Source organism: Electrophorus electricus, chromosome 18, assembly GCF_041902795.1.
Source record: "Electrophorus electricus isolate QZ-2024a chromosome 18, ASM4190279v1, whole genome shotgun sequence".
NCBI classification, from domain to species: domain Eukaryota; kingdom Metazoa; phylum Chordata; class Actinopteri; order Gymnotiformes; family Gymnotidae; genus Electrophorus; species Electrophorus electricus.
Window position 1 is genome coordinate 7,894,676 of NC_137514.1, and position 20,126 is coordinate 7,914,801.

The window sequence follows — 20,126 nt, forward strand, 5'->3', positions numbered from 1 at the left end:
CATGAAAACATGATTTCACCAATGCGATGTGCCTCTCCACATACTTCCCACATAGTAACTGGGAAATGTAACATTATAGGGACTTTATAGGGACTATTCAGACAAGGTACTTTAACAAGATGGACAGTGTCTTTCTGCTTGTGCTGCTGTGGGAAATTGGCAGTAACATTGATGTTGTACTTAAAAGAAAAGCTCTGTTCTTCTGCACCAGGTGCTTTAGGATTCTTAATTCCATTTACTAACTCTGACAAAATGAACCATTTTACGTAAAAGGCCTGCGATGTAAAATGTCCTAGATTTCTTCTTTTCTCTCCCTCTCTCCAACGCTTCCTTTTTCATGATGCATGATGGGCTTGAAATAGTAGGAGTTTATAACAAATAGCATAAGCGTCCTATACGGGACACTTGCCTTTTTTCTGAATTTAGCACACCGTCTAGAATCTCATAAGTATGCTACATTATAGTGTTTTGCAGTGTGAACATACTAAAAATTAAGTCATACTTAAAAATGGTGTATTATGGCAGAATGATTTCAAATACAGCTAGTTTTTCTCTTCATCATCTTCTTATTTTGCTATTCCAAGTGACTGTTATGGTGTTAGCAGGTGGAGAAGATCAGGCCAGACCTTTCTGTTCCCTGTGATACATTCCAGCTCTTCCTGTGGGACATGCAGATGCCTCCGGGCCCGCTGTGACATATAATCCCTCCAGCACATCCCGGGTCTGCTTCTGGGCCTCCTTCCAGTGGGACCTGCCATGAACTGTTGTGGAAGCCAACAAAACTACCTCAGTTGGCTACTCTAAATCTTGAGAAGCAGGAGCTCTACTCCGAGGCCTTCCTGCATTGTAGAGGTCTGCAGCCTATTACGGAGTGAAAGTCCATAAAGAAACCTAATTTCATCCCTTGTATTTGTGATCTTATTCTTTCAGTCACTACCTAGATGTCATCACTATAAGTGAGGATGGTGACATACAGTCACCAGCACAGTGAGAGCTTGGTACTGCTTCTTCACCACATGCCAATCAAGACACCACAATACTACTGCTGCTGACCCGATGTATTTGTCAATCTCATGTTCCCTTTTTCTATCACTTTTGAACAAAATCCCAACCTCCACAAAGGGAAGGTTTTCTGCCCTGACATGAAGGGAGCATTCCACGAGAGGACCACGACCTCGGACTCGGAGGTACTGATTCGATCTGCTTTACATTTGACCATGAAGCGCACAAGTGGGTGCAAAAGGTCAGTCGCAGAGGTTGCTAAGAGGACATTATCTGCAAACATCAGGGATGCTACTTCTAGCCCTCCATGTGGGACACCTCCTGCAGCTGTGTCTTGATATCCCGTCCATGAAAACCACCAATAGGAGATTAGATATGATGCACCTTTGGCAGAGCCTGACACCCACAGTGAACGACTCGGATGTAATGCAAATACATAGACTGAACCTGAAGCAGCAACCCATACATTCCATAATCCCGCACCACCTCCCACTACTTAAACTGAGGTACACACATCATATGCCTTTCCAGAGTCCACAAAGCACATATAGACTGGGTTGGCATACTCCCACAGTCCCTCACAAAGTTATGCCAGAGAAAAAAGATGGTCCACTGTTCCAGAACCTGAGCAGGAACTGCTTTGTTACTCCTCTATCTTAAGGTCAACTCTAATGCAGATTCTCCTCTCCAGTACTTCAACAAAGACTTTTTCTGGCAATCTGAGGAGTGTCATTCCCCTCTGGTGCCCTTTTCTCTATACAGTGACCAAAACTCTAGTTTGCCCACCTGGACCCCAAGCACACCATTAAATACCATGGGACAAGATGTTGAGCTGGTCGACATCTTCAAATATGTTGATGTCAACCTGTCCACAGGCTAGACAAGAAGGTCAACACGGAGTGTGTATACAAGAAGGTGATGAGAAGAGTCAATTTTCTGAAGAAGTTTAAGTCCTTTCACATTTGCAGCAAGATGTTGAAGATAATTTACCAGTGTGTTGTTGCGAGTGCTATCTTTAGACGCAGTATTAGAGCCGGAGAAAACGAAAGCTTGACAAACCGATAAAAACAGCTGCTTGGGACCTGGGATGCTCCCTGGAGAATTTTGTGGTGGTTCTGTAAAGGAGGACATTGGAACCATTATCCATCCTAAACAGCGGATCGCCTCCTCTCAAGGACCTCTTGGTCAAACGGCAGAGCATTCTTAATAAGAGGTTCACTCAGCTCCACTGTTGCAGGGAATTGTTCAGGAGGTCGTTCATACCAACAGCAGTCACCCTGTACAACAATTAATGACTGAGCCTCTCCCTGAAGTGAGCCTATTCCTAGAATGAACTGTCTGCACATGGCTTGGTGGCACTACTACACTGGGATGCATTCAGTTCGCTGGACTACTGCCGCACAGCAGAACTGCTCCGCGTAACTGTGGATCACCGTGCCTCACCGTTTCATATCTGCTGCCCTGCACCATTTGCACCGCTTATTGCACCTACTTCTCATTCGTATTCTCTGTAATTAACACCGCTGTACGTTTACTCAGAGGACTTGTGTATATATGGCCCTATTTATTCTATACATTATACTGCATGATTACATATTATAATTTATACTGAAATGTTTATTTCATTATTTCTTGAATACTTCTTACTTATGTTCTACTTTGGCTTGTTGCGGTAACCTGTGAATGTCCCTCTGCCTATCCTCTTTCATGATGTATAATATAATGTAAGGATGATAAGTGGTCCTAATTTTAATGTTAAATCCACACCCACGTGTCTCTAGCTATCAGAGAACATGTTTCCATTTACCAGAAATACCTGATGTCTATAATATTCGGATTTTTTGATGCCTCCCTCCAACTCTTATCCTCTCTCTGAGTTACACATGAATTTGCATGGTCTGAGGTAATTACAACTGGATAGCAGCTTCTGTGCTCAGGTAGCCTAATACTGAAAGTGAAGAGTATAGTCAGAGTAAAGCAAGTATAAAAGTGAAAAGTTAATGTGGTAGCAGAATTATGTACGAAGACCTGAACTTCTAAATAGTTATGGAAGAGCTTGTTAGAATATGACCATTGTCCCTACATGAATTCAGGGATGTGTTTGCATATGAATGCAAATTCGCATAGATTCCGTGGGTAGTGCAGAAGTAATTACGTAACAAGACACCGATTCTCTGTACTTTCCTTTTGCTTGGTGACTGAGATGGACGAGGAACTCCAGATGCTGATCAAAAAAAAACCTGAGATGCTTGAGAGGCTGAAAGGCAGAATTAACTCTTCTAACAGAAACCATGCCTAGAAGTGACCCATCCTTGCTCCTATTCTGCTGGCGCAACCAGTGATCCTGGACCCACAGTCAGTCACAGGAAACACGGTTCGAAGGGCAACAAGAACACAGGTGTCATGGAAAGTTGGACAAGGAGCACCCTAAGATGGGGGCACCTCTGTGACTAAGGCTAGCAATCATTTCATTTCCTCCCAAGAGTATGGAACCACCTTCACCCGAAAGGAAGGTCACGGTCTCTTCCACGACCAAACCCAGAGCTCACCACCAGCATCCAGGATGAAACCGTCAGCTCCCTGACCAGAGCAGTCTCAAATTTATTCACACAAAATGTATTCAAAATACAGTCACCCCTCTATAACCTTTCCTATCCCATTTTAACAAATTCACGAAAAAATGTATTGGCACATTTAAAAGGTAGAAAACTCAATCTTGGTTGATGACAGAGCCCAAAGAAAACCTCAGAATGGCCCCTTGTAATTGTTAGAGCAGTAACCAATAAGACCTTTTAGTAATTCCTCTCAGATGCAAACAAAAATTAGATTTTAAGTTTTTGACTGAAACCTGACCCGGTCATACAAAGTGCTATCCGTTCTTGAAACGGCACAACAGAATTAATGCAGAATTATATGTAGTGCATTAAGATAAGAAAGGGGGTGGATTAGGTTCTGTTTTTATGGACACTATAAAGAAGTGTCTTTCTGTTCTCCTTTTGGATACCTGGCTATTATATTGAAAGGTTAAAAGCCAGTCCAGCTGCATGGTGTTTACTGCCCAAAGCACACATTCTCTGAACTAGCTGAACTGTGGTCTGTTTCCCTGATCATGACAATTCATCTTACAGGCAATTTTATTTTTTATGTTCCATCTAATGCCTTAGACTGAAAAGCCACAGTATTTATGCAACCAACACTTTAATTCTATTCATGTTACTAATCCTGCACATATTTTGTCCTCATACATTTTTATCCTTATATTCTTTGATCTAGATGTTTTTTTTTTCCATGAGGGGTAGAGATTGCAACGTCAGATCATTACTGCCTATTTTACCCTGTATCTAGCTGCACAAATAAGAATAAAGGCAAACTGAAGTGTAGAAAGAAATAATATTTGAATATAACAACAGCTGCTGCTTTTATTCGTGCTTTCAGTATCGGACCTACTTCCCCAGTTAGCACTAGTCAATAATATGGTTGATTTTTAAGTCGAAATTAAGATCAAATCTAGATTTAGTTGCGCAAGAAAAGGTAAAATGAAAAAAAGAGATAGAGAAAAAGATAAAGTGCCTTTAAACATAGAAAAGGAGGTCAAAACACACTTGAAAAGCTGAAAGGGTTCAGAGGAAAATGAAATTGATAGTGCATTATGAAATTTGCTGAACCTTAAAAATATCTCCATGTGGGAAGTGTAGCTGGAGAAGCAGTTATATTTTTCAAAGATTATAAAAGAGAACGGTAAAAACCCCATAGTAGTCTTCTTAACTATAGTCTGAATTTTAAAACCTCTCTCAATGGACTGACTCGCAGAAGCAACTCTGATTGCTAAAGTATTCCATTAGGGTTAACATATTATCCGAGTTTATGAGCTGACATTTTCCCTGCCAGTTTCCAGTGCATCCATGCTGATATTGAGTTTCATATGATCGTTTCTCATCTATATTCCTCAGTTTGGATTTTAGACCCAATTCCAATATCTTTTTAAAAATAAATGTTTAATAGCCTCCTTAAAACTGTTCTGTACATGAACAGTTCCTTAGAAACCTGCTTGTTCCTATATGATCTCAAGACAGCTATGGTCAGGATAATACTGCAGAATTCTTCAGTTTTAAGTAACTTAAAAGCAATTTCAAACTTACCACTTTAGAGTTAAATATTGAATACACTGCTTAATGTAAATACATTTAAATGATGTTTTTGAACAATTTCAGTTTGGTTTTAGCACCAAGACAGCATTTTTAAAAAAAATAGTAAAATGAAAATAGTAAACGGGCTGAAGCGACTGCTGAAGCACGTAGTGGACAAATCTGGGTTTGGTGGATGGCGGATCACTGCATATCAGAAAGCGCAGTGTCAACAGTAAAGCTTAGTGGAGGAAGGACAATGGGCTAGGCCCCTGAGTTCCAGTGAAGTGTAGTGTTACTGATGCAGCATGCAAACATATTTCCACAATTATATGCTTCCAACTTTGTGGTAACGGTTTGGAGAAGGCTCGCTCCTGATCCAGCATGACTGCGCCCCTGTGCACAAAAGACTTGGTTTGGTGGGGAGGAATTCCAGTGTCCTACACAGAGCCCTGACCTCAATCCCACCGAACACCTTTGCAATGAATTGGATCACCAACTGCGAGCCAGACCTTTTCATCCAGCATCAGTGCCTGACCTAACAAATGCTATTTTGACTGAAAGGGAATAAAATCCCAAAGGTCTAAATCACAATTTGCTTTGGAAAATGATTCTTTACTGAAGCAAATCATATATGGTCTGTGGTACAAATGGCACATTTATTATGTTTAGTTCAAGAGGGGAGTCTAGCACAACAGTAAAAAGGCCTTTTAAATTTCAGACATATTTCAATAATTAATTTCCTCATTTTACGCTTTTCTTGTTAGACACATTAATATTCTATTACATAAGTAAGCATCTTGCATACTGAACCCCAGTTCAGAAAAAAAAGGCATTCCAAACACACAATTAAATAACTCTGTAACCTTTGACCAAATTTCAAAGTTGTGTGCCATAGAAGCTACAGTAAATTACTATATTAGAATCATGTTGATGTTTATGTACCTACATAACAGCAATAAACACCCTTAGCATCACCTTCACTCACTCAAAGTGACGTCTACCTATATATGCTGAGATAAAATGTTTGGTTTGAACAGAGCCATTGCGTGGGTCTTATGGTTCTGAGCACAAATGATAATGGACAGTATTACAATGTCCTAAGAGTTTTGTATAAAGACTTACAAGACTGAGAATGCACTACATACAGTTGTGAGAAAAACATCTGAACCCATTTATACAGGCTTTAACAATCACGCTACTGAACATAAATTTGTTGTGAAGAAAAGTTACATGAAATATTATCCTTTATTTGGAATGGCATGTCAAGCCCACCTCTCAAGTGACTGGCATGCCTGACGCCAGTTATCCCCCGTTTCGAGAGGTCATTATCCTTGAACAGATACCCGACTACAATCCTAGGGGTCTACCATCCTGCTGAGTTTAGTACCAACCCTGACCTAACTCAACTCATCCAGCTAATCAAGGTCTATAGTATCACTGGAATTTTATAACCAGGCATGTTGACACTACAGTGTAGAGCAGTAGCTCTAGGACTGGAAGTGGCCACCCCGCCCTAGACGCTGATGCATTTTTCCGTTTCCATTAACAGGGTCTTGATGGCTTAAAGCATTTGTTCAATATAAATAATACAGTGTAAAATGTGTTGTTATACATGTGTGGTATTGTTATTGCTTGTATGAGGAACATAAATTGTTAGTCATTATTCATAAATCCATATAATTTCAAGGGTTCAACTGTATTTAGTCAGTCTGCCAAAAGAAACAAGACATGCCTAATGCGACATGCACGGCTACCAAACAAAGGTGACACTTGGTAATACTCCTTAAATGTTACAAAGTTGGTTATATCTTCATTCACATAAACACACAAATAATTCACAAGCTTCGAATGATTATACATTTTATTGAGAAAAGTTGATTTGCAGAGGCAGTCAAGTCTTTAATCAGTCCATGTCTAACTACTTGTCAAAGACGCTTCAGCAAGAAAAGCACATTACTAATAAGCCTTTCACTTCATCCTCCATTTAAGATTTTGTCTTTCACCATGGCACAGGAATTTAATGAGACCAGCTAAAGCATGACCGTAATAGAAAAGAACATTATGCTATCAAGGCAGGACAACGTTTAAAATTCCTTTCACACCAAGGTAATGTACATCTTCAGGAGAGTCTCCTCAGTCTGCATACAAACATGGGCCCCCAGGTTCTTCCATGTTCCGGAACCACCAAATGGCCCAACGGAGGCTGGAGGCGTGCAAATGTAAAATGTTGAGAGAGCGAGCCAATCAGCTCTTCCTCTAGGTCTAGAAGCTCCACCCCTGGGCAGGAAGTAAGAACTGCCTCCACGACTGATTGGTTCTCTCCACGGGACAAAGTACAGGTGGAGTAAACCACCATTCCTCCGGGACGCACTGCTGCCAAGGCTGAACTGAATCACACACACAAACACCCAATGGAGATGTGCTGGGGAAAAGACTGAGGTAGTACAGACAAATAAATCAAATGTTTAATTTTTTGTCTCTTTGGTGATCATGACATGCTCTCTGTAAACAGCCAATAAGCAATGCAAAAGTCCAAAAGCTAAGAAAGACCACATAGTCAACTATGTGAAGCATTTACCAGAGCAGGTCCTTTTGTAAGTGGGGGAGTTGGGTTCGTGCTCTTAACCACAGCTCCCCCTGCTGGGGTCCAGGGGTAAATAGCCAACTGCGGTCATTAGAGCACGGGGCATCTACCAGCACCTGGCACAGGGGAAACAAACACAATAACACGTGTGTGTGTGGGGGGGGGGGGGGGGGGTGCACGCACACACAGGGGTATATGAGTATACAGGGATATATTGGCAAGAGCCAGAAAAACAAGGAGCAGGAAAATATTGTGTGCACCCAAGGGAGGGTGGGAATACCGATGAGAACAGAGAGGCAGCACGGCATGAAAGGAAAACAAAAAAACAAAAAAACAATGTGGGCCTCCACAGCTCTGGAAAAAAGCCCTAAAGGAAACATACACACAGACTCACACAAGCCTCTATGAAACACGTAGGCAAGTGAACCCATGAAAATCACACACACACACACACACACACACACACACACACACGGGGAGGGGGGCGTCAGGGCTGAGCACTCCTGAGACTAAGAGATGGAAGGTACACCTCAGTTACACTGAAATTTGACAAATAAAAAAACCCTGCCAGCTAGAAAGACGACCAGCGGATTAAAAAATGAAATAATAATAATAATAATGAATAAATAAATGCACTACATATTCTCTCTTAATTAGACTTCAACAACTCTCACTCTCTCTAAAACACACACCACTTTTTCTCTTCCTCCATCTCAAGGCTAAGTGGCTCTGTGAGATTTGCTCATGCTCCTCATTAGAGCCGGCTCGCTGGAACCATGCTGAAGACTGCAGACAGCTGAGCATCGTCGCTTCTCCTCATCCAGCTCGGTCCCCTGCTCCCAACACCCACCCACCCCCCCATCTGACAGGCCAAAGCAGCGCCTGAGGGGCACTCTGGGGACGTCAACTAACAGAGCGCATGATGCGGGAGGATGAGGCCTGCAGGTGGGTGAGCGGAGGAAGACGCCAAGCCGCCGGAAAAGAAAGCACGGCCCGCGTGCAAGAACCCTGCCACAGCTGAATGGAATCGCACTGCCGTTAAAAGGGAGTTGACGTGAAGTGGTTCCTAAGAATCGTGCGAGTCAGCATTGCTGGCGAATAGGAGGCAGGGTCGGACGGGAGGAGGCATGGAGTTTACAGTCGAGTCAATGTCACGGGAACGTTTGGATGGATGAGCGACTGAGCAGAATTGCAACATTTCCACCTAGTGGACAAAGCAGTGAACTACATTAGCTGATCATTGTGCATCATAGGAGTTGAATCCTTTTTAGCTTCTCTCTCTCTCTCTCTCTCTCTCTCTCTCTCTCTCTCGTATTATTAATATTTCTTATACAACCTCTCGTATTTCTTATTTCTTATACAATTCTATTTTTACATCAGTCAGCCTACCATTTAGCCACACTGTCCCCACACTGCTCTTACAGCTATTAGGGTGAAACCCCAAGTCAGCAGAACATACATCTGCACACCTGATTGGCACAGCTTGCCTAGAAGGCGCTTGGCAGCCTCCCAGGAGTCTGCGTGGGAAGAGAGGTGAGTGTGAGCAGCTTTTGCCACATAGCCTCTGCTTCAAAAAACTGGAGTCAAGGAGTCGGTGCACAGAGGGGGGGAAAATGTACATGGCACACCAGCTTTGCATGCTCTCAAAAAGCCAGGAAGAGCCATGCGTGACTGGGAAGGCGAAGCAGACTGGGAACAAAAAGAGCAGTTTGGCCCTGAAGTCCATATGAAATGATTTCCCAGTTCCATATTTAGGAATATGACAAAATACAAGTGTCCACGGGTGGAAGGAGCAGTTTGTAAGAGGAATCCTAAATCTCCACTATATGGCTAAACTGCCACAGACACAAGACTAAAAACTTCACTGCAATCCAGATGCCGTACAGTCAGAGGGAGGCATGGCAGTATTGCTCAGCTGCTCTTGCAGGTTTAGAGGCTCTAATCGAGCCGTCTGTTTGATCAAAGTTCATCTTACGTAGCTAATATTGTTAACCATACACAAAAGCGTAACTGGAATTTCATATTTTAATCTTCAATGTATCAGTGCAGAATCTTAACTTGAATTCAAGGTCAGCTGATTCTTGTCCATCTGTGTGGTGCTGCATCATTAGCTCTCACATTGGTTCACACAGATGAGCTCCACACACAGGACAGTCTAGAGTTCATAACAAATTTGCACCTGCAGTCTGTTGCTGTTGTCACGCCATGCCCTGTGCGAGGACCAAAGAATCCGGTCATTCCCACACACTCAAGTCAGATTTTTGTTCTCCTGTTTGGACTCGTAGCGTTCGGTCGTACCTTGTCATACACCTGTGGCTCTGCACTGCCGATAGCCCTGCCATCTGTGTTCGTCACGGTGACCGTGCTCAGGACCGCAGGAGGGATGTATGACTGCAGAGTCTTCTGCAGCCACTTGGACCTGCTTTCGTCCACGTCGTTGCAGCGCAACAGTCCTGAGAAGGCAGGGCATCGCAGCACAATGACCTACAGCACGACAGCATCGCAATCAGAACTAGCCCAGTCTCTACGGCTGGAACTGCTAGCATATCCATTACAGAGAAAGTGAATTAGTTGCTGGGACAAAGCAGAGATAATTTAGAGCTGACTGTCAAATAAATAAATAACAAACACTAAAAGATCACAGCTCTCTCAGCTGGTACTTTTGCACTACTGCAAAATATGCACGAAAAAATTAACTCCCATCAATTAGACCACATTAATTTTGAATGCGATATGTGTCAAGTTTTGCTGCAATATATCCCAGAGGCCGACATTCTTATGACAGTTAACCCCGTGCACAAGTGTAAGTGTACGTGGCTCCGTCTCCCCATCTTACCTGGCATGGCCTCCTGCAGCACAGCAAGGGCTTTCCCACCAGGGGCCGAGCACAGGTCTAGCACCTTCTCGCCGTCCCTCACCTGCAGAGCCAGCACCGGCAGCAGAGAGGCGGCATTAAGCAGGTAATACTGCTTCAACCAGCCGGCCCGGTGGCGCTGGGTAGGCAGACGCGTCACACCTTCTGGAAGGAGACACCGCAAAGGGCTGCAGATGTGCGAGGAGCCAGGCTCAGACCGGGAGGCAGGAGAATGAGAATGGGGTACGAGACTGTGGTAGCCCAGCGAGTGGAGATGCGACTGGACGCCTGCAAGGTCACCGAAGCGGTTCAGCAGGGCACCGTGCTGCCAGCAGTGTGGATTCAGCAGGACACTCCTGAAAATCATTTGCAGTATGATCCCAGGTTAGGGTTAGACTCAGAAAAGCTACTGGATGTGTGTGATATTTTCTGTTTCTTGAGGAAGCCCTCATGGACAACCTGAAAGCTTAGGATCAGAGTACAACACTCACCTTACAGAGCCCCACTGGTCTCCAAGCTCTTGGCTGTACTGAGAGTCGAAATGGTCCAATATAAGCTGGCACACTTGCCTTCGAGTTCTGCATTTGCCCGACTTGCTTGAAAGCTGTAACAAATACGTTAAATGAAGTTAGTTCATTATCATTAATAAATAAGCATTCTTTATTTTACATGTCTGAACATTTTTATGTATGATATACCAATAAAATAATAATACATATAGTATAATGCTTTCGACCGTAGCTACTTGTGCTAAAATAAATAATACAAACCCTAGTACCAGCTCCCGTAACCTGCTTTGTTGACTGTTCGCTTTGGCTTTTCTTGTAAAGCAAGTTATACAGGTCAACTTCTAGACATGTCGTCGAGGCATGAAAGTTGCTGAAACATGCTCGCATGTACAAAAAATAATCCGAAAATATCGTTCTAGGCAAATATTTCAGTGACAACATTGACCGAGCATTACTGTTCGGTAACCATACGCTGCTGTTAATGTTACCGTCTGCTAGGCTTCCCTCGGAAACTCGGATACTCATAATTAGTTCCGGCTCGTTGTTATTTATCAAGACGGTGACGGACAGAAAAAAATCTATTAGCCATAAACTACCCGGTGCAACTGACAGCAATAATAGTGTGACATCTGGACGATCTAAATGTGGTCATTTAACAACGGACACCATGTGAGTAAAAATATTTATGCATTTATTGACATTCATATTAAAAATCAAACTGGATTTTAAAAAGTGCATGTATGAACGAGAACCCGGTGTTAAGAAAATTGTGTTATTCATTTGAAACGGAATACATAACTAAGAAACCACACTCAACTAAATCGTGATGGTCAAAGATAAAATACTATACATGTCCAAATTAAGAAATGGGTGAAGCAAATACAAAACAAAACAAAAACAAAAACAACCAAAAAAAAAAAAAAAAAGCTGGTTGTTAATTGGCTACAACAAGCACCTAAACTGAACGTACCCTTTACAGTACTTCTCTGATAGAATAAAACATGTCAAGACATATATATTTGAAAGTGGAATTCATCTGATCAAGATACGTCCAAATACACTTTCAGAGCTGTGTAGCCTGTATAGTTTAGATACTAGAACAGTTTATGCATTATATCTTCCAAAAAATAAACAGGTGGCTCAATAAATAATTTCAGCCTTTGTGAATGTTTCACCAAAAATATATTTCAACATTTGTATGTACGGTAACATTCTGAATTGCTACACTTTGAAATAAAAACTCAACACTGCCTCTTCCAAAGTCAAAACATACGGTTACAGTACATACATGTTCCTGCACCTCCCCCAAAGACCCCCAAAACTCTCTTCTTTTTAAATGAAAATTTTTAACTCATGAAACAAAACCACTTCTGCTGTATCTACCCTATGATCATAAAACTTAAATGTAGTGCCAGCTGCAGGTGAAATCTGAAGACAAAAGTAAAAGTCAGTTTTCTATCTGAAATATTCTGATTACATATATATTTGCAGATATATAAAATAAAAGGTGGAACAGAGTGGAAATGATAAGTGAAATAGCAGTACATTTCATCATCATTTTATTAATAGGACATTACATCTTCAGGACCATTTAACAGCATCTGCCTGAGCACAAACACACATGAAGAAGGAAGACTTTTCTGTACCATGTCAGTTATACTGAATGGTGTCCATTCAGGACAGCTGCTAGTGTTTTTATACAATATATGTATCATTTCTTGCAGATTCTGAAAAAGTCCATAGATGCTTGATTTCAAAAAGCTCATAGATTTCACAGTTGTGAATCTGTGTGATTCAAAGCCTAAAGCCAATTGTGGGAAAAGTATACACGGAAATTATGCTTCATCCTCTTGTGGAAAACCAATTTGTCCAACGCAGGTCTATCTTTCATGAATTCAGACACAGCTGAGTGTTTATTGAAGTATGTCCCTTGCATGACCACTGTAGGCCATTCCTCACTGGCTGGTCAATGAGCATGTAATCCACTTGGGTATGTCGATCGGGTACCAGTTGCTCTCTCATAGGTGATTGCACCTGTGTAGCTTTTTATACAGCCCGGGCTTGGAAATAAGAGAAATAAAAACAAAAGACCATGATTGGCGGGGATGAGGAATTGTAAACCAAAGAGGGAGAAAAAGAGGTGGGGTTAAGAAATGACATCATGAGTTTCGCTGTTTGGCCTCTGTCTAATTGCTACAGGTGGGAGGGGCTTGCGATAGAAATCTGCCAACGGGAGAAAATGATGGAAAGAGAGAGATTAGTGAAATCCGTCCTTTAAAGCAGCAATACATCAGTCTAATTCCTTCAACTCTTCATTCTCCATCAAACGCAGCTGAACTCTGCTCCTTATAACACCTGAACTACCAAAATATCCAAATGGCTTTCAAATCAGCATACAGCCAGGTTTCTCCCACTCCTGCGCTGGAATGCTTCAGCTGTGTACACTTTTGATGTTTGTCCTGCCCACGCACACCTTATACATATCAAATGTACTACAGGACACAGTCTACCCAGAGTTGGAGAACCCAAACACCTTTTGTATCTAGAATACTAGAATATGGTATTACTACCGTGCGTTTGGGACAGGTGTCCCTGTCTGTATGTATCAGTATTCTGTAGACGATACAAAAAAATGCATGCAGCACAAGAAACACAGGACAGTGAGGAATGTTTCACAACTGCTCCGTGTTCAGGTCGTTTTGTTAGGAGAGAATGTTGACTGAAAACATGCATGGCACAGCAGGCTGAGTCAGGTACACATGTGTTGAAAGTATGGTCAGATACAGATGCTTGATGAGGCACAAATATGTTCTGGGGATGGAGAGACAAAGGGGAAGCGAGAGGGAGCGCGAGCGGATCGTTAGTGACGGGGACAAGTGCGAGGAGGCCTGGGTAAAACACAAAACTGAGAGGGAAAAAAGGTGCGAGTAGCTCACGCGACAAGATGCACTGGGGAACGGGGACACTGAAGGATGAAACCAAGTTACCAGAGCGCCTTGCGTCTCCAAGAGGCTCAAGCTTGGGCAGCCTAGAAACTTTGGGAGTTGCCCAGCCAACTAAAAACAGAAATGAAATGACGCATTTGTAAAAACCTCCATAAAAAGCAAATCGGCAAGTTACGGAAACATAGAGGTTAGATTAGGGGCTCTTTGGAACAAACTTCAGTGTCAGTTTCACCTTAAGATAGTATTATGTTTTTGGTTTTTTTTAAGTTTTATAAATAATAAATAATTATATAAATAAATAGTTTTGCACTGTGGGGAAAAAACAAACAAACAAAAACCAGTAAACTCACGAGTGTAAAGTGTTTCAGTGCTGTTTAAATAAGGCTTACCTGGAGGAGGAGGTGGAGTGGGGCTTTTGGTGGAGTCCTCCAGCCTGAGTGGGTCAACCCTGTTTTTCCGCCTCAGCTGTAGTTTCTTGGTCTTCTTTTTGGCCTGGTCTGCTGGACCTGAGAATGAGATAAAGCCGTTTAGCAGCCGAGAGTGCGCTGGTGACAAATTTCCCAGGATATCTCAGTTCTCTCGACTGTTCGATGACCCTAATTAAATAGCAATTGTGGTTTTATTAGAGCCATCATTTCAAGTGTTAATTCAGGTTAATTGTCTAAAGCAAGGCTTTCATACTCTACTGCTGGAAGCCCACGGCACTGCACGATTTAGTGCGCACCCAATTTTAAGATTAGCCATTCATTTCATCAGATAATCAAGGGTTCACTGAGCTGAGTCAGGTGTGTTAAGAGGGAAAATGCTGAGCAATGCCTTGCTTATGCCCTTCTAGACCAGAATATGAAACCGCTCTTTCCGTTCTGAAGATCAGCCTTTTAAAATTATAATGGACTTTGTTATGGCTCCATTTTCCATAAGGCATGGAATGGAAGAGACATGACGGAGAGCCATAGAGCGCCGGCTAGGAGACTGGGACTGCCAGGAAGAAGGAGACAAGTAGTCCCCTGGGGACACTCAACAGTCACCCTTTGACTGCAGCAAATAGTTCAATTAGCCCTTTTATACATATTAGCTCATATGAGCCCACTATCTTACATGTAACTAAGACTGCCATTTTAATCCAAAAATAAATTACTCTCTGGTATGCATCACTTTGCCATGTTAAGACCTGGCATTTCTGATAGTGTTGAGTGATCATATGAAATAGACAGACCTGAGTCGGTGCTCTCTGGTGTGTGCCTTTCACTCTCTTCATCATCATCACCATCATCAACTTCCTGTTTGCTCCTGTGATCCAGAGCCCCGCCCTGCTGGCCCTCCTCCCTCTGCTCTTTCTTTTCCTTCTCCTTTTTGTCCTCCTCCTGAAATTCATAAAATGAACCAAACTTTTAACACAAATCCCATTATGAGGAAAGTCAGGAACACAGAGGCACAGTAAACTCCTTATTGGCTGAGAGGAAAACTCGCCTCATGGGCAATATTGCTTATTGGCTGGAATGGGCTGGGCATGTTGGCATGCTCCTCCTCCTCCTCCTCCGCTTGTGTCTCTTCTCGCTCCGCCTCCTCACGCTCTTGCCTATCCCTATAGGAAGAGCAAATCCATCAAATAGGTCACAATAATAATAATAATAATAATAATAATAATAATAATAATAGTGAATGTATTTGCTAGCATACATGTGATTTTGCACCAGTATTTGCCTAGAATAATATATTAATGTCACAGAACTCAAGAGCGGTTGATTTTTATTGCTACACACACAAAATTACTTATAATGGTAATTATATGTAATTTATATGTGGTGGGAGGAAAAGAAAGTTTCTTGAGGCAAAGTTTTGGTGAGGCAGCGTGTGGTTACTGACCTCTCCTCGCGGATTCTCTTCACTCGCTCAGCTCTCTCTTGTTTGTCCTGCTCCTCCAGGGCCCGCTGCTCGGCTGTGTCCCTCTGTACACGCTCGGTGATCGCCTCGTAATCCTTGGCGATGCTGCTCAGGAGCCAGTTCAGGCCGCTCTTGATGGACTTGTCGACCTTCTTGCCATAGCCCAACACTGCCGAGCATGGCTCCTGTTCAGATCAGCGTAGGTTCAGCTTTAATTGGCTCATTCACTCCCTTTCTCCAGGGTACAGCTGGATATCACTCATTAAATGGCACTCTTGGCGTTAGCTACCAAAAAGGCAGAGTGCTGCAAAAGCCTCCAGTAAGCTAGCAGTCCCCCTAAAAACTTCGGAGGCTGCCAGGTTTCTTACTGCTGCAAGGATGCTCATTGAATAAACACTCACAATCTGACAGAGACATTTGTTCTCATTGACCAGCTTCTCCAGTGACAGGCTCTCAATGATGTCGGCTTCAGCCAATGCGCCGCACCGGTCCTGCTTATTGGCGAGTCTAAATGCCAAGAGGGAGTAGGGGAGCGAGTGAGCTGCATGTGACACCACCATGTGAAAGATGTTACACACGCATAGCTCCAGATCTGCACTTGAGAGCAATGAAGAGGTGTGTGCAAAGCATGCAAACCAAACATTTGGACAACCAGTTTAGCAGATTATTAGTTACTGGTGAGGATGTGTCCTATGATGCATAATATTACAATATCACAATGTAGTACCATAATGCAATCCATTTATTTGTCAGGAGATGCATAGGAAAAAAAATGTTAATTTTGCTTGAATGGAAAATTTAAGGTCTGTATCTCATAGTGATGTTCTGTGAATGTTCGCGTCTGAGTGCTGAGGTCCACTGTTGATGTGTGGCTAATGAGAGGTGTGTCTGAGCGCGGGGTGCTCACACTAGCACGGGCTTGCCGGCGATGCGAGGGTGACGGAGCACTTCAGCCATGGTGTCCCTGGTCTCGTGGATCCGCTGGACATCGCTGGAGTCCACCACGAACACCACGCCATGCGATTCTGAGTAGTAGTTCTTCCAGATGCCCCGAATGCGTTTCCCTCCGCCCAGATCAAAGATGGTCACCTCAAACTTGCCTTGCTTCAGGTCCACCTTGGAGAAGCCAACGGTGGGGGCCACGTCGAGTGGGCTTTCTGGGGTAGAGATTCACGTTAGGATGGTAATATGGTGCGTTTTACAGTGCTGCATCGACCGGCAGTAGCTTTCACCTAGGACTGATCAAAAACTGATCAAATTTGTGCTGGCTCTGTACTGACCATGTGCTAAAAAGGTACAGGTGAGAGCAACTGAGTGAAAGGGAAAGGATGAGAGGATGAGAGCAAGCATAGAGGGCTCCAGCCTTCACAAATAGATTTACTCTTAAACTCATTAGTGGGGCAGTAGCTCAGTGGTTAACGTACTCGATTACTAATCAGAAGGTTGCCAATTCAAGCCCCACCACCACCAGGTTGCCAATGTTAGTCCCCTGAGAAACACCCTTAACCCTCAATTGCTCAAGTTGTGTACAGTCATAACTAAGTGGCTTTGGATAAAAATGTCATATAAACGCAAATGAATATCAGTTACATCACACCCTGGTCATGTCTTTATACCTACGAGGTCATTACAATGAAGTTTACTTTAGCTGCATTTATGCATTGCTAATAAAACAAGGCCCAAATGTCAAGAAGCAGGCAAATTTTTGTTAAACACAATACTTACAATAGACCTTGAAGAATAGGGAGATACACAAAAGGCATGTGACAAAAAATGGTTGGGAGGGGGCACTTATTTTTGTGAAATTTATTAAATACTGAAATGTTGGGAAAAACTGCCTATTGTACTTTATGCTTAAAAAGCCAAACCTTAAAATACATCACAACACATTACACCTCTTTAAAGAAAAACTTAAAAGGAACTTTTACAAATGAGAAATAAAAGAAAGCCGTGCAGCTGCAAATTACATAACACCACATTATTACATACTCCGACACTGTATAAAAAAGCTGTTGTGTGTTGCTAAGGCATCTGCACCGTGGCATTAAGGAGCTTAAGATAATGGATGAATGGCACACTAACTGCACGTGCGAGAGGTGCGCAGGGTTGCCTTACCTCCCTGAATGCCCCGCACGGCTGCAGTTTTACCAGCGTTGTCCAGGCCCACCATCACCAGCGTCACCTTCCTGGAAGCACACACACACACAAAGCACTGCACTAAGCCCAGCAGACTGACCCAGAACAGAGCCACAGCACTTGCACTCGAGTGGATCCCTGCCCCCATGTCTGTTTCTCTTTAATGAGGTGGCGGGCCAGTCCACGGGAAAAGCTGCTTATGTGCATGCACCAGGGTGAAGACCAAGTTTATGAAGTGATTTAGTTCAGGGGGCACAGTACATGCACAGTTGCTTACGCAGACAAAGCCAAAAACAGACGAATTCATCATCTCCCGACTAGCCCCAGCACATTGGTTAGCACACCGGGGGATCTCCAGACACTAACCATTTCATCTTATTCCTCACTGCTGACCCAACAAAATATCCAAGCGACTGGGAATACTAGTTTAAGCATATTCAAAGAAATGTGTGAACCATTTGGTATTGTGCATCTGAATCTAGCAGCTCAGCACAAAGCGTGGCTGTTCAGGCAGACATGTAATCCAAGCACCCATGCATTTCATCATGTATACAATTCCTTGGTAACTTCACCAGCTCACCCACCTAATCCACCACAGCCTGTCATAAGGCAAAACAAACATGGGCACCTGGTAACCTGTACAAATATGTACAGGAAGCTGCCAACTTTCCCATCATATTTTAGAGATGCAAAAATGACCGCCACCTCCACATTTAACTTCATCACCAGTATCGCAGGGACAGCAAGCGCGTTATCTATGTTACTGTCTCCCCAACAGTCCTACAACCCACCCCTCCAAATTGTCAGTTAACCCCCGTCCGTGTTTACACGCCTGGACTGAAGCAAGCATTAACGTACATTTCAAAGACTACTGACATCTACAGACGGTTCAGAACACATGTATAACACCAACACTGTAGCTATGCGACTAATCGTACGCAGGCGTATATAAAATACTTTATGTGGCTAAATATGTACAGTGTTACTAATGTAAACCTATTACGTGGTCCTGCAGGTTTAAAGTTAAAAGAGTAGTAAAATTCGGAAATTAGCGATGTTTTTGATAGCTAGCTAACTTACTTTGCAGGTTCGCGCCACCTTTTCAACCAGTTGCAGCAGTTCGCCATCAGACTGAACATTGTAATCCAAACACATGGACTTACATGGACTTCTCCTTATTCAACTTATGACCATGACGTGAAATGCAACTTTGTGAGACTCTTTCAATTGCCAACAAGTTCCCAGTTATCTTAAAAAGTTGCATTTGCAAATACCTAGGTTAACTGGCTAACCCTAGCTAGGTTACTGGAACTGAACAACACTGTGATGACATTGCATACCGTTAGATTGCAAGACTGGTCAATTATGCCAGGCTAGATAACGTATCTGTGATATTATAGCTAACGTAGGTTAACAGCCAGTTTAAACGTATCTTGCAACAAGCCTAGCGTTACATCAAGTTAAAAACGACCCACCGGCTAACCAGACAAAATGAACCCGAATAAATGCAGTTAGGTGTGCTAGGTTAGCTAGCTAAGCTAGTTAGCGGTTAGTGTAGTCAGCTAGAAAGCTAAATCCCACTTCATTGGTAGAAACAGCTAATGTGATATCAACTGTCTAAAGCCCCCCAAAAAAACCGTTAAGACATTTAACGGCATACGCTCAATCTTAATTCGCAAGACGCATCACTTTCGTACCGACTCCCCCCCCCCCCCAAAAAAAAAACCAAAACGTATTTTGCGACATTGGCTAACTTGCTAGCTAACCTAGCTACAAATTGACCAACCAAGTAGCTAGCTAGGTTGATTTTTTTTAAAGTAGCCAACCAGCTAGGTTAGCTAGCTAGTTAGCCAAGTTAAACATGTTCTGATTGTAAAACACACACTTCAGCAAGCTAAACTTTAACCTCGTGCCAGTATTAATTTTTTTTTAAACCATAACTAGGTACACGAATCCAAACGTGCGCCGAAAACTTTTCACTGCTTCACGAGTTTAGGTGGCGATAGCTAGCTAGTAGTCCGGCGAGATGCTCGCTGTCCGCTTTGTTTACACTGCGCTCTGGCTGCTATGGCTGCAGCCGTGATT

At 42.9% G+C, this 20,126-nt stretch overlaps 2 protein-coding genes across 5 annotated transcripts; both read right to left on the reverse strand.

The window, feature by feature from the left end:
• Positions 1 to 6,972: 6,972 nt before the first annotated feature.
• On the reverse strand, positions 6,973 to 11,601 carry nsun3 (NOP2/Sun RNA methyltransferase 3). The gene is made up of 7 exons (XM_081701587.1): positions 11,548 to 11,601; positions 11,346 to 11,417; positions 11,059 to 11,171; positions 10,550 to 10,923; positions 10,012 to 10,166; positions 7,708 to 7,829; positions 6,973 to 7,516 (listed from the first exon to the last, which is right to left on the reverse strand). Exons 1-7 carry the CDS (start codon positions 11,599 to 11,601, stop codon positions 7,249 to 7,251), a joined length of 1,158 nt encoding a protein of 385 aa, XP_081557713.1. The 3' UTR covers positions 6,973 to 7,248.
• Positions 11,602 to 11,746: 145 nt separating this feature from the next.
• On the reverse strand, positions 11,747 to 20,110 carry arl13b (ADP-ribosylation factor-like 13b). Of its 4 annotated transcripts, none has more exons than XM_027009318.3 (10): positions 19,122 to 20,110; positions 18,021 to 18,091; positions 16,813 to 17,062; positions 16,307 to 16,412; positions 15,888 to 16,090; positions 15,492 to 15,606; positions 15,238 to 15,385; positions 14,411 to 14,527; positions 14,064 to 14,132; positions 11,747 to 13,299 (listed from the first exon to the last, which is right to left on the reverse strand). In XM_027009318.3, exons 1-10 carry the CDS (start codon positions 19,178 to 19,180, stop codon positions 13,223 to 13,225), a joined length of 1,215 nt encoding a protein of 404 aa, XP_026865119.3. In that variant the 5' UTR covers positions 19,181 to 20,110; the 3' UTR covers positions 11,747 to 13,222. The 4 variants fall into 4 exon arrangements, with proteins under 4 accessions (XP_026865119.3, XP_026865128.3, XP_081557345.1 ...); XM_027009327.3 differs by having other exon boundaries at positions 11,747 to 13,136; positions 19,122 to 20,109; XM_081701219.1 differs by lacking the exon at positions 14,064 to 14,132.
• Between the last annotated feature and the right edge of the window lie 16 nt (positions 20,111 to 20,126).

Bases quoted from the DNA above. Each gene is read 5' to 3' on its own strand.
- nsun3 (XM_081701587.1), bottom strand. From the start codon at position 11,601: ATGAGTATCCGAGTTTCCGAGGGAAGCCTAGCAGACGGTAACATTAAC. The intron at 11,418-11,547 runs GTATGGTTACCG...CGACATGTCTAG, and splicing joins ACGGTAACATTAACAGCAGC to AAGTTGACCTGTATAACTTG. The intron at 10,924-11,058 runs GTGAGTGTTGTA...AATGATTTTCAG, and splicing joins GACCAGTGGGGCTCTGTAAG to GAGTGTCCTGCTGAATCCAC.
- arl13b (XM_027009318.3), bottom strand. From the start codon at position 19,180: ATGTTCAGTCTGATGGCGAACTGCTGCAACTGGTTGAAAAGGTGGCGC. The intron at 17,063-18,020 runs GTAAGGCAACCC...TCTCTACCCCAG, and splicing joins CGTGCGGGGCATTCAGGGAG to AAAGCCCACTCGACGTGGCC. The intron at 14,133-14,410 runs GTAAGCCTTATT...TTCTGTTTTTAG, and splicing joins CACTCCACCTCCTCCTCCAG to TTGGCTGGGCAACTCCCAAA.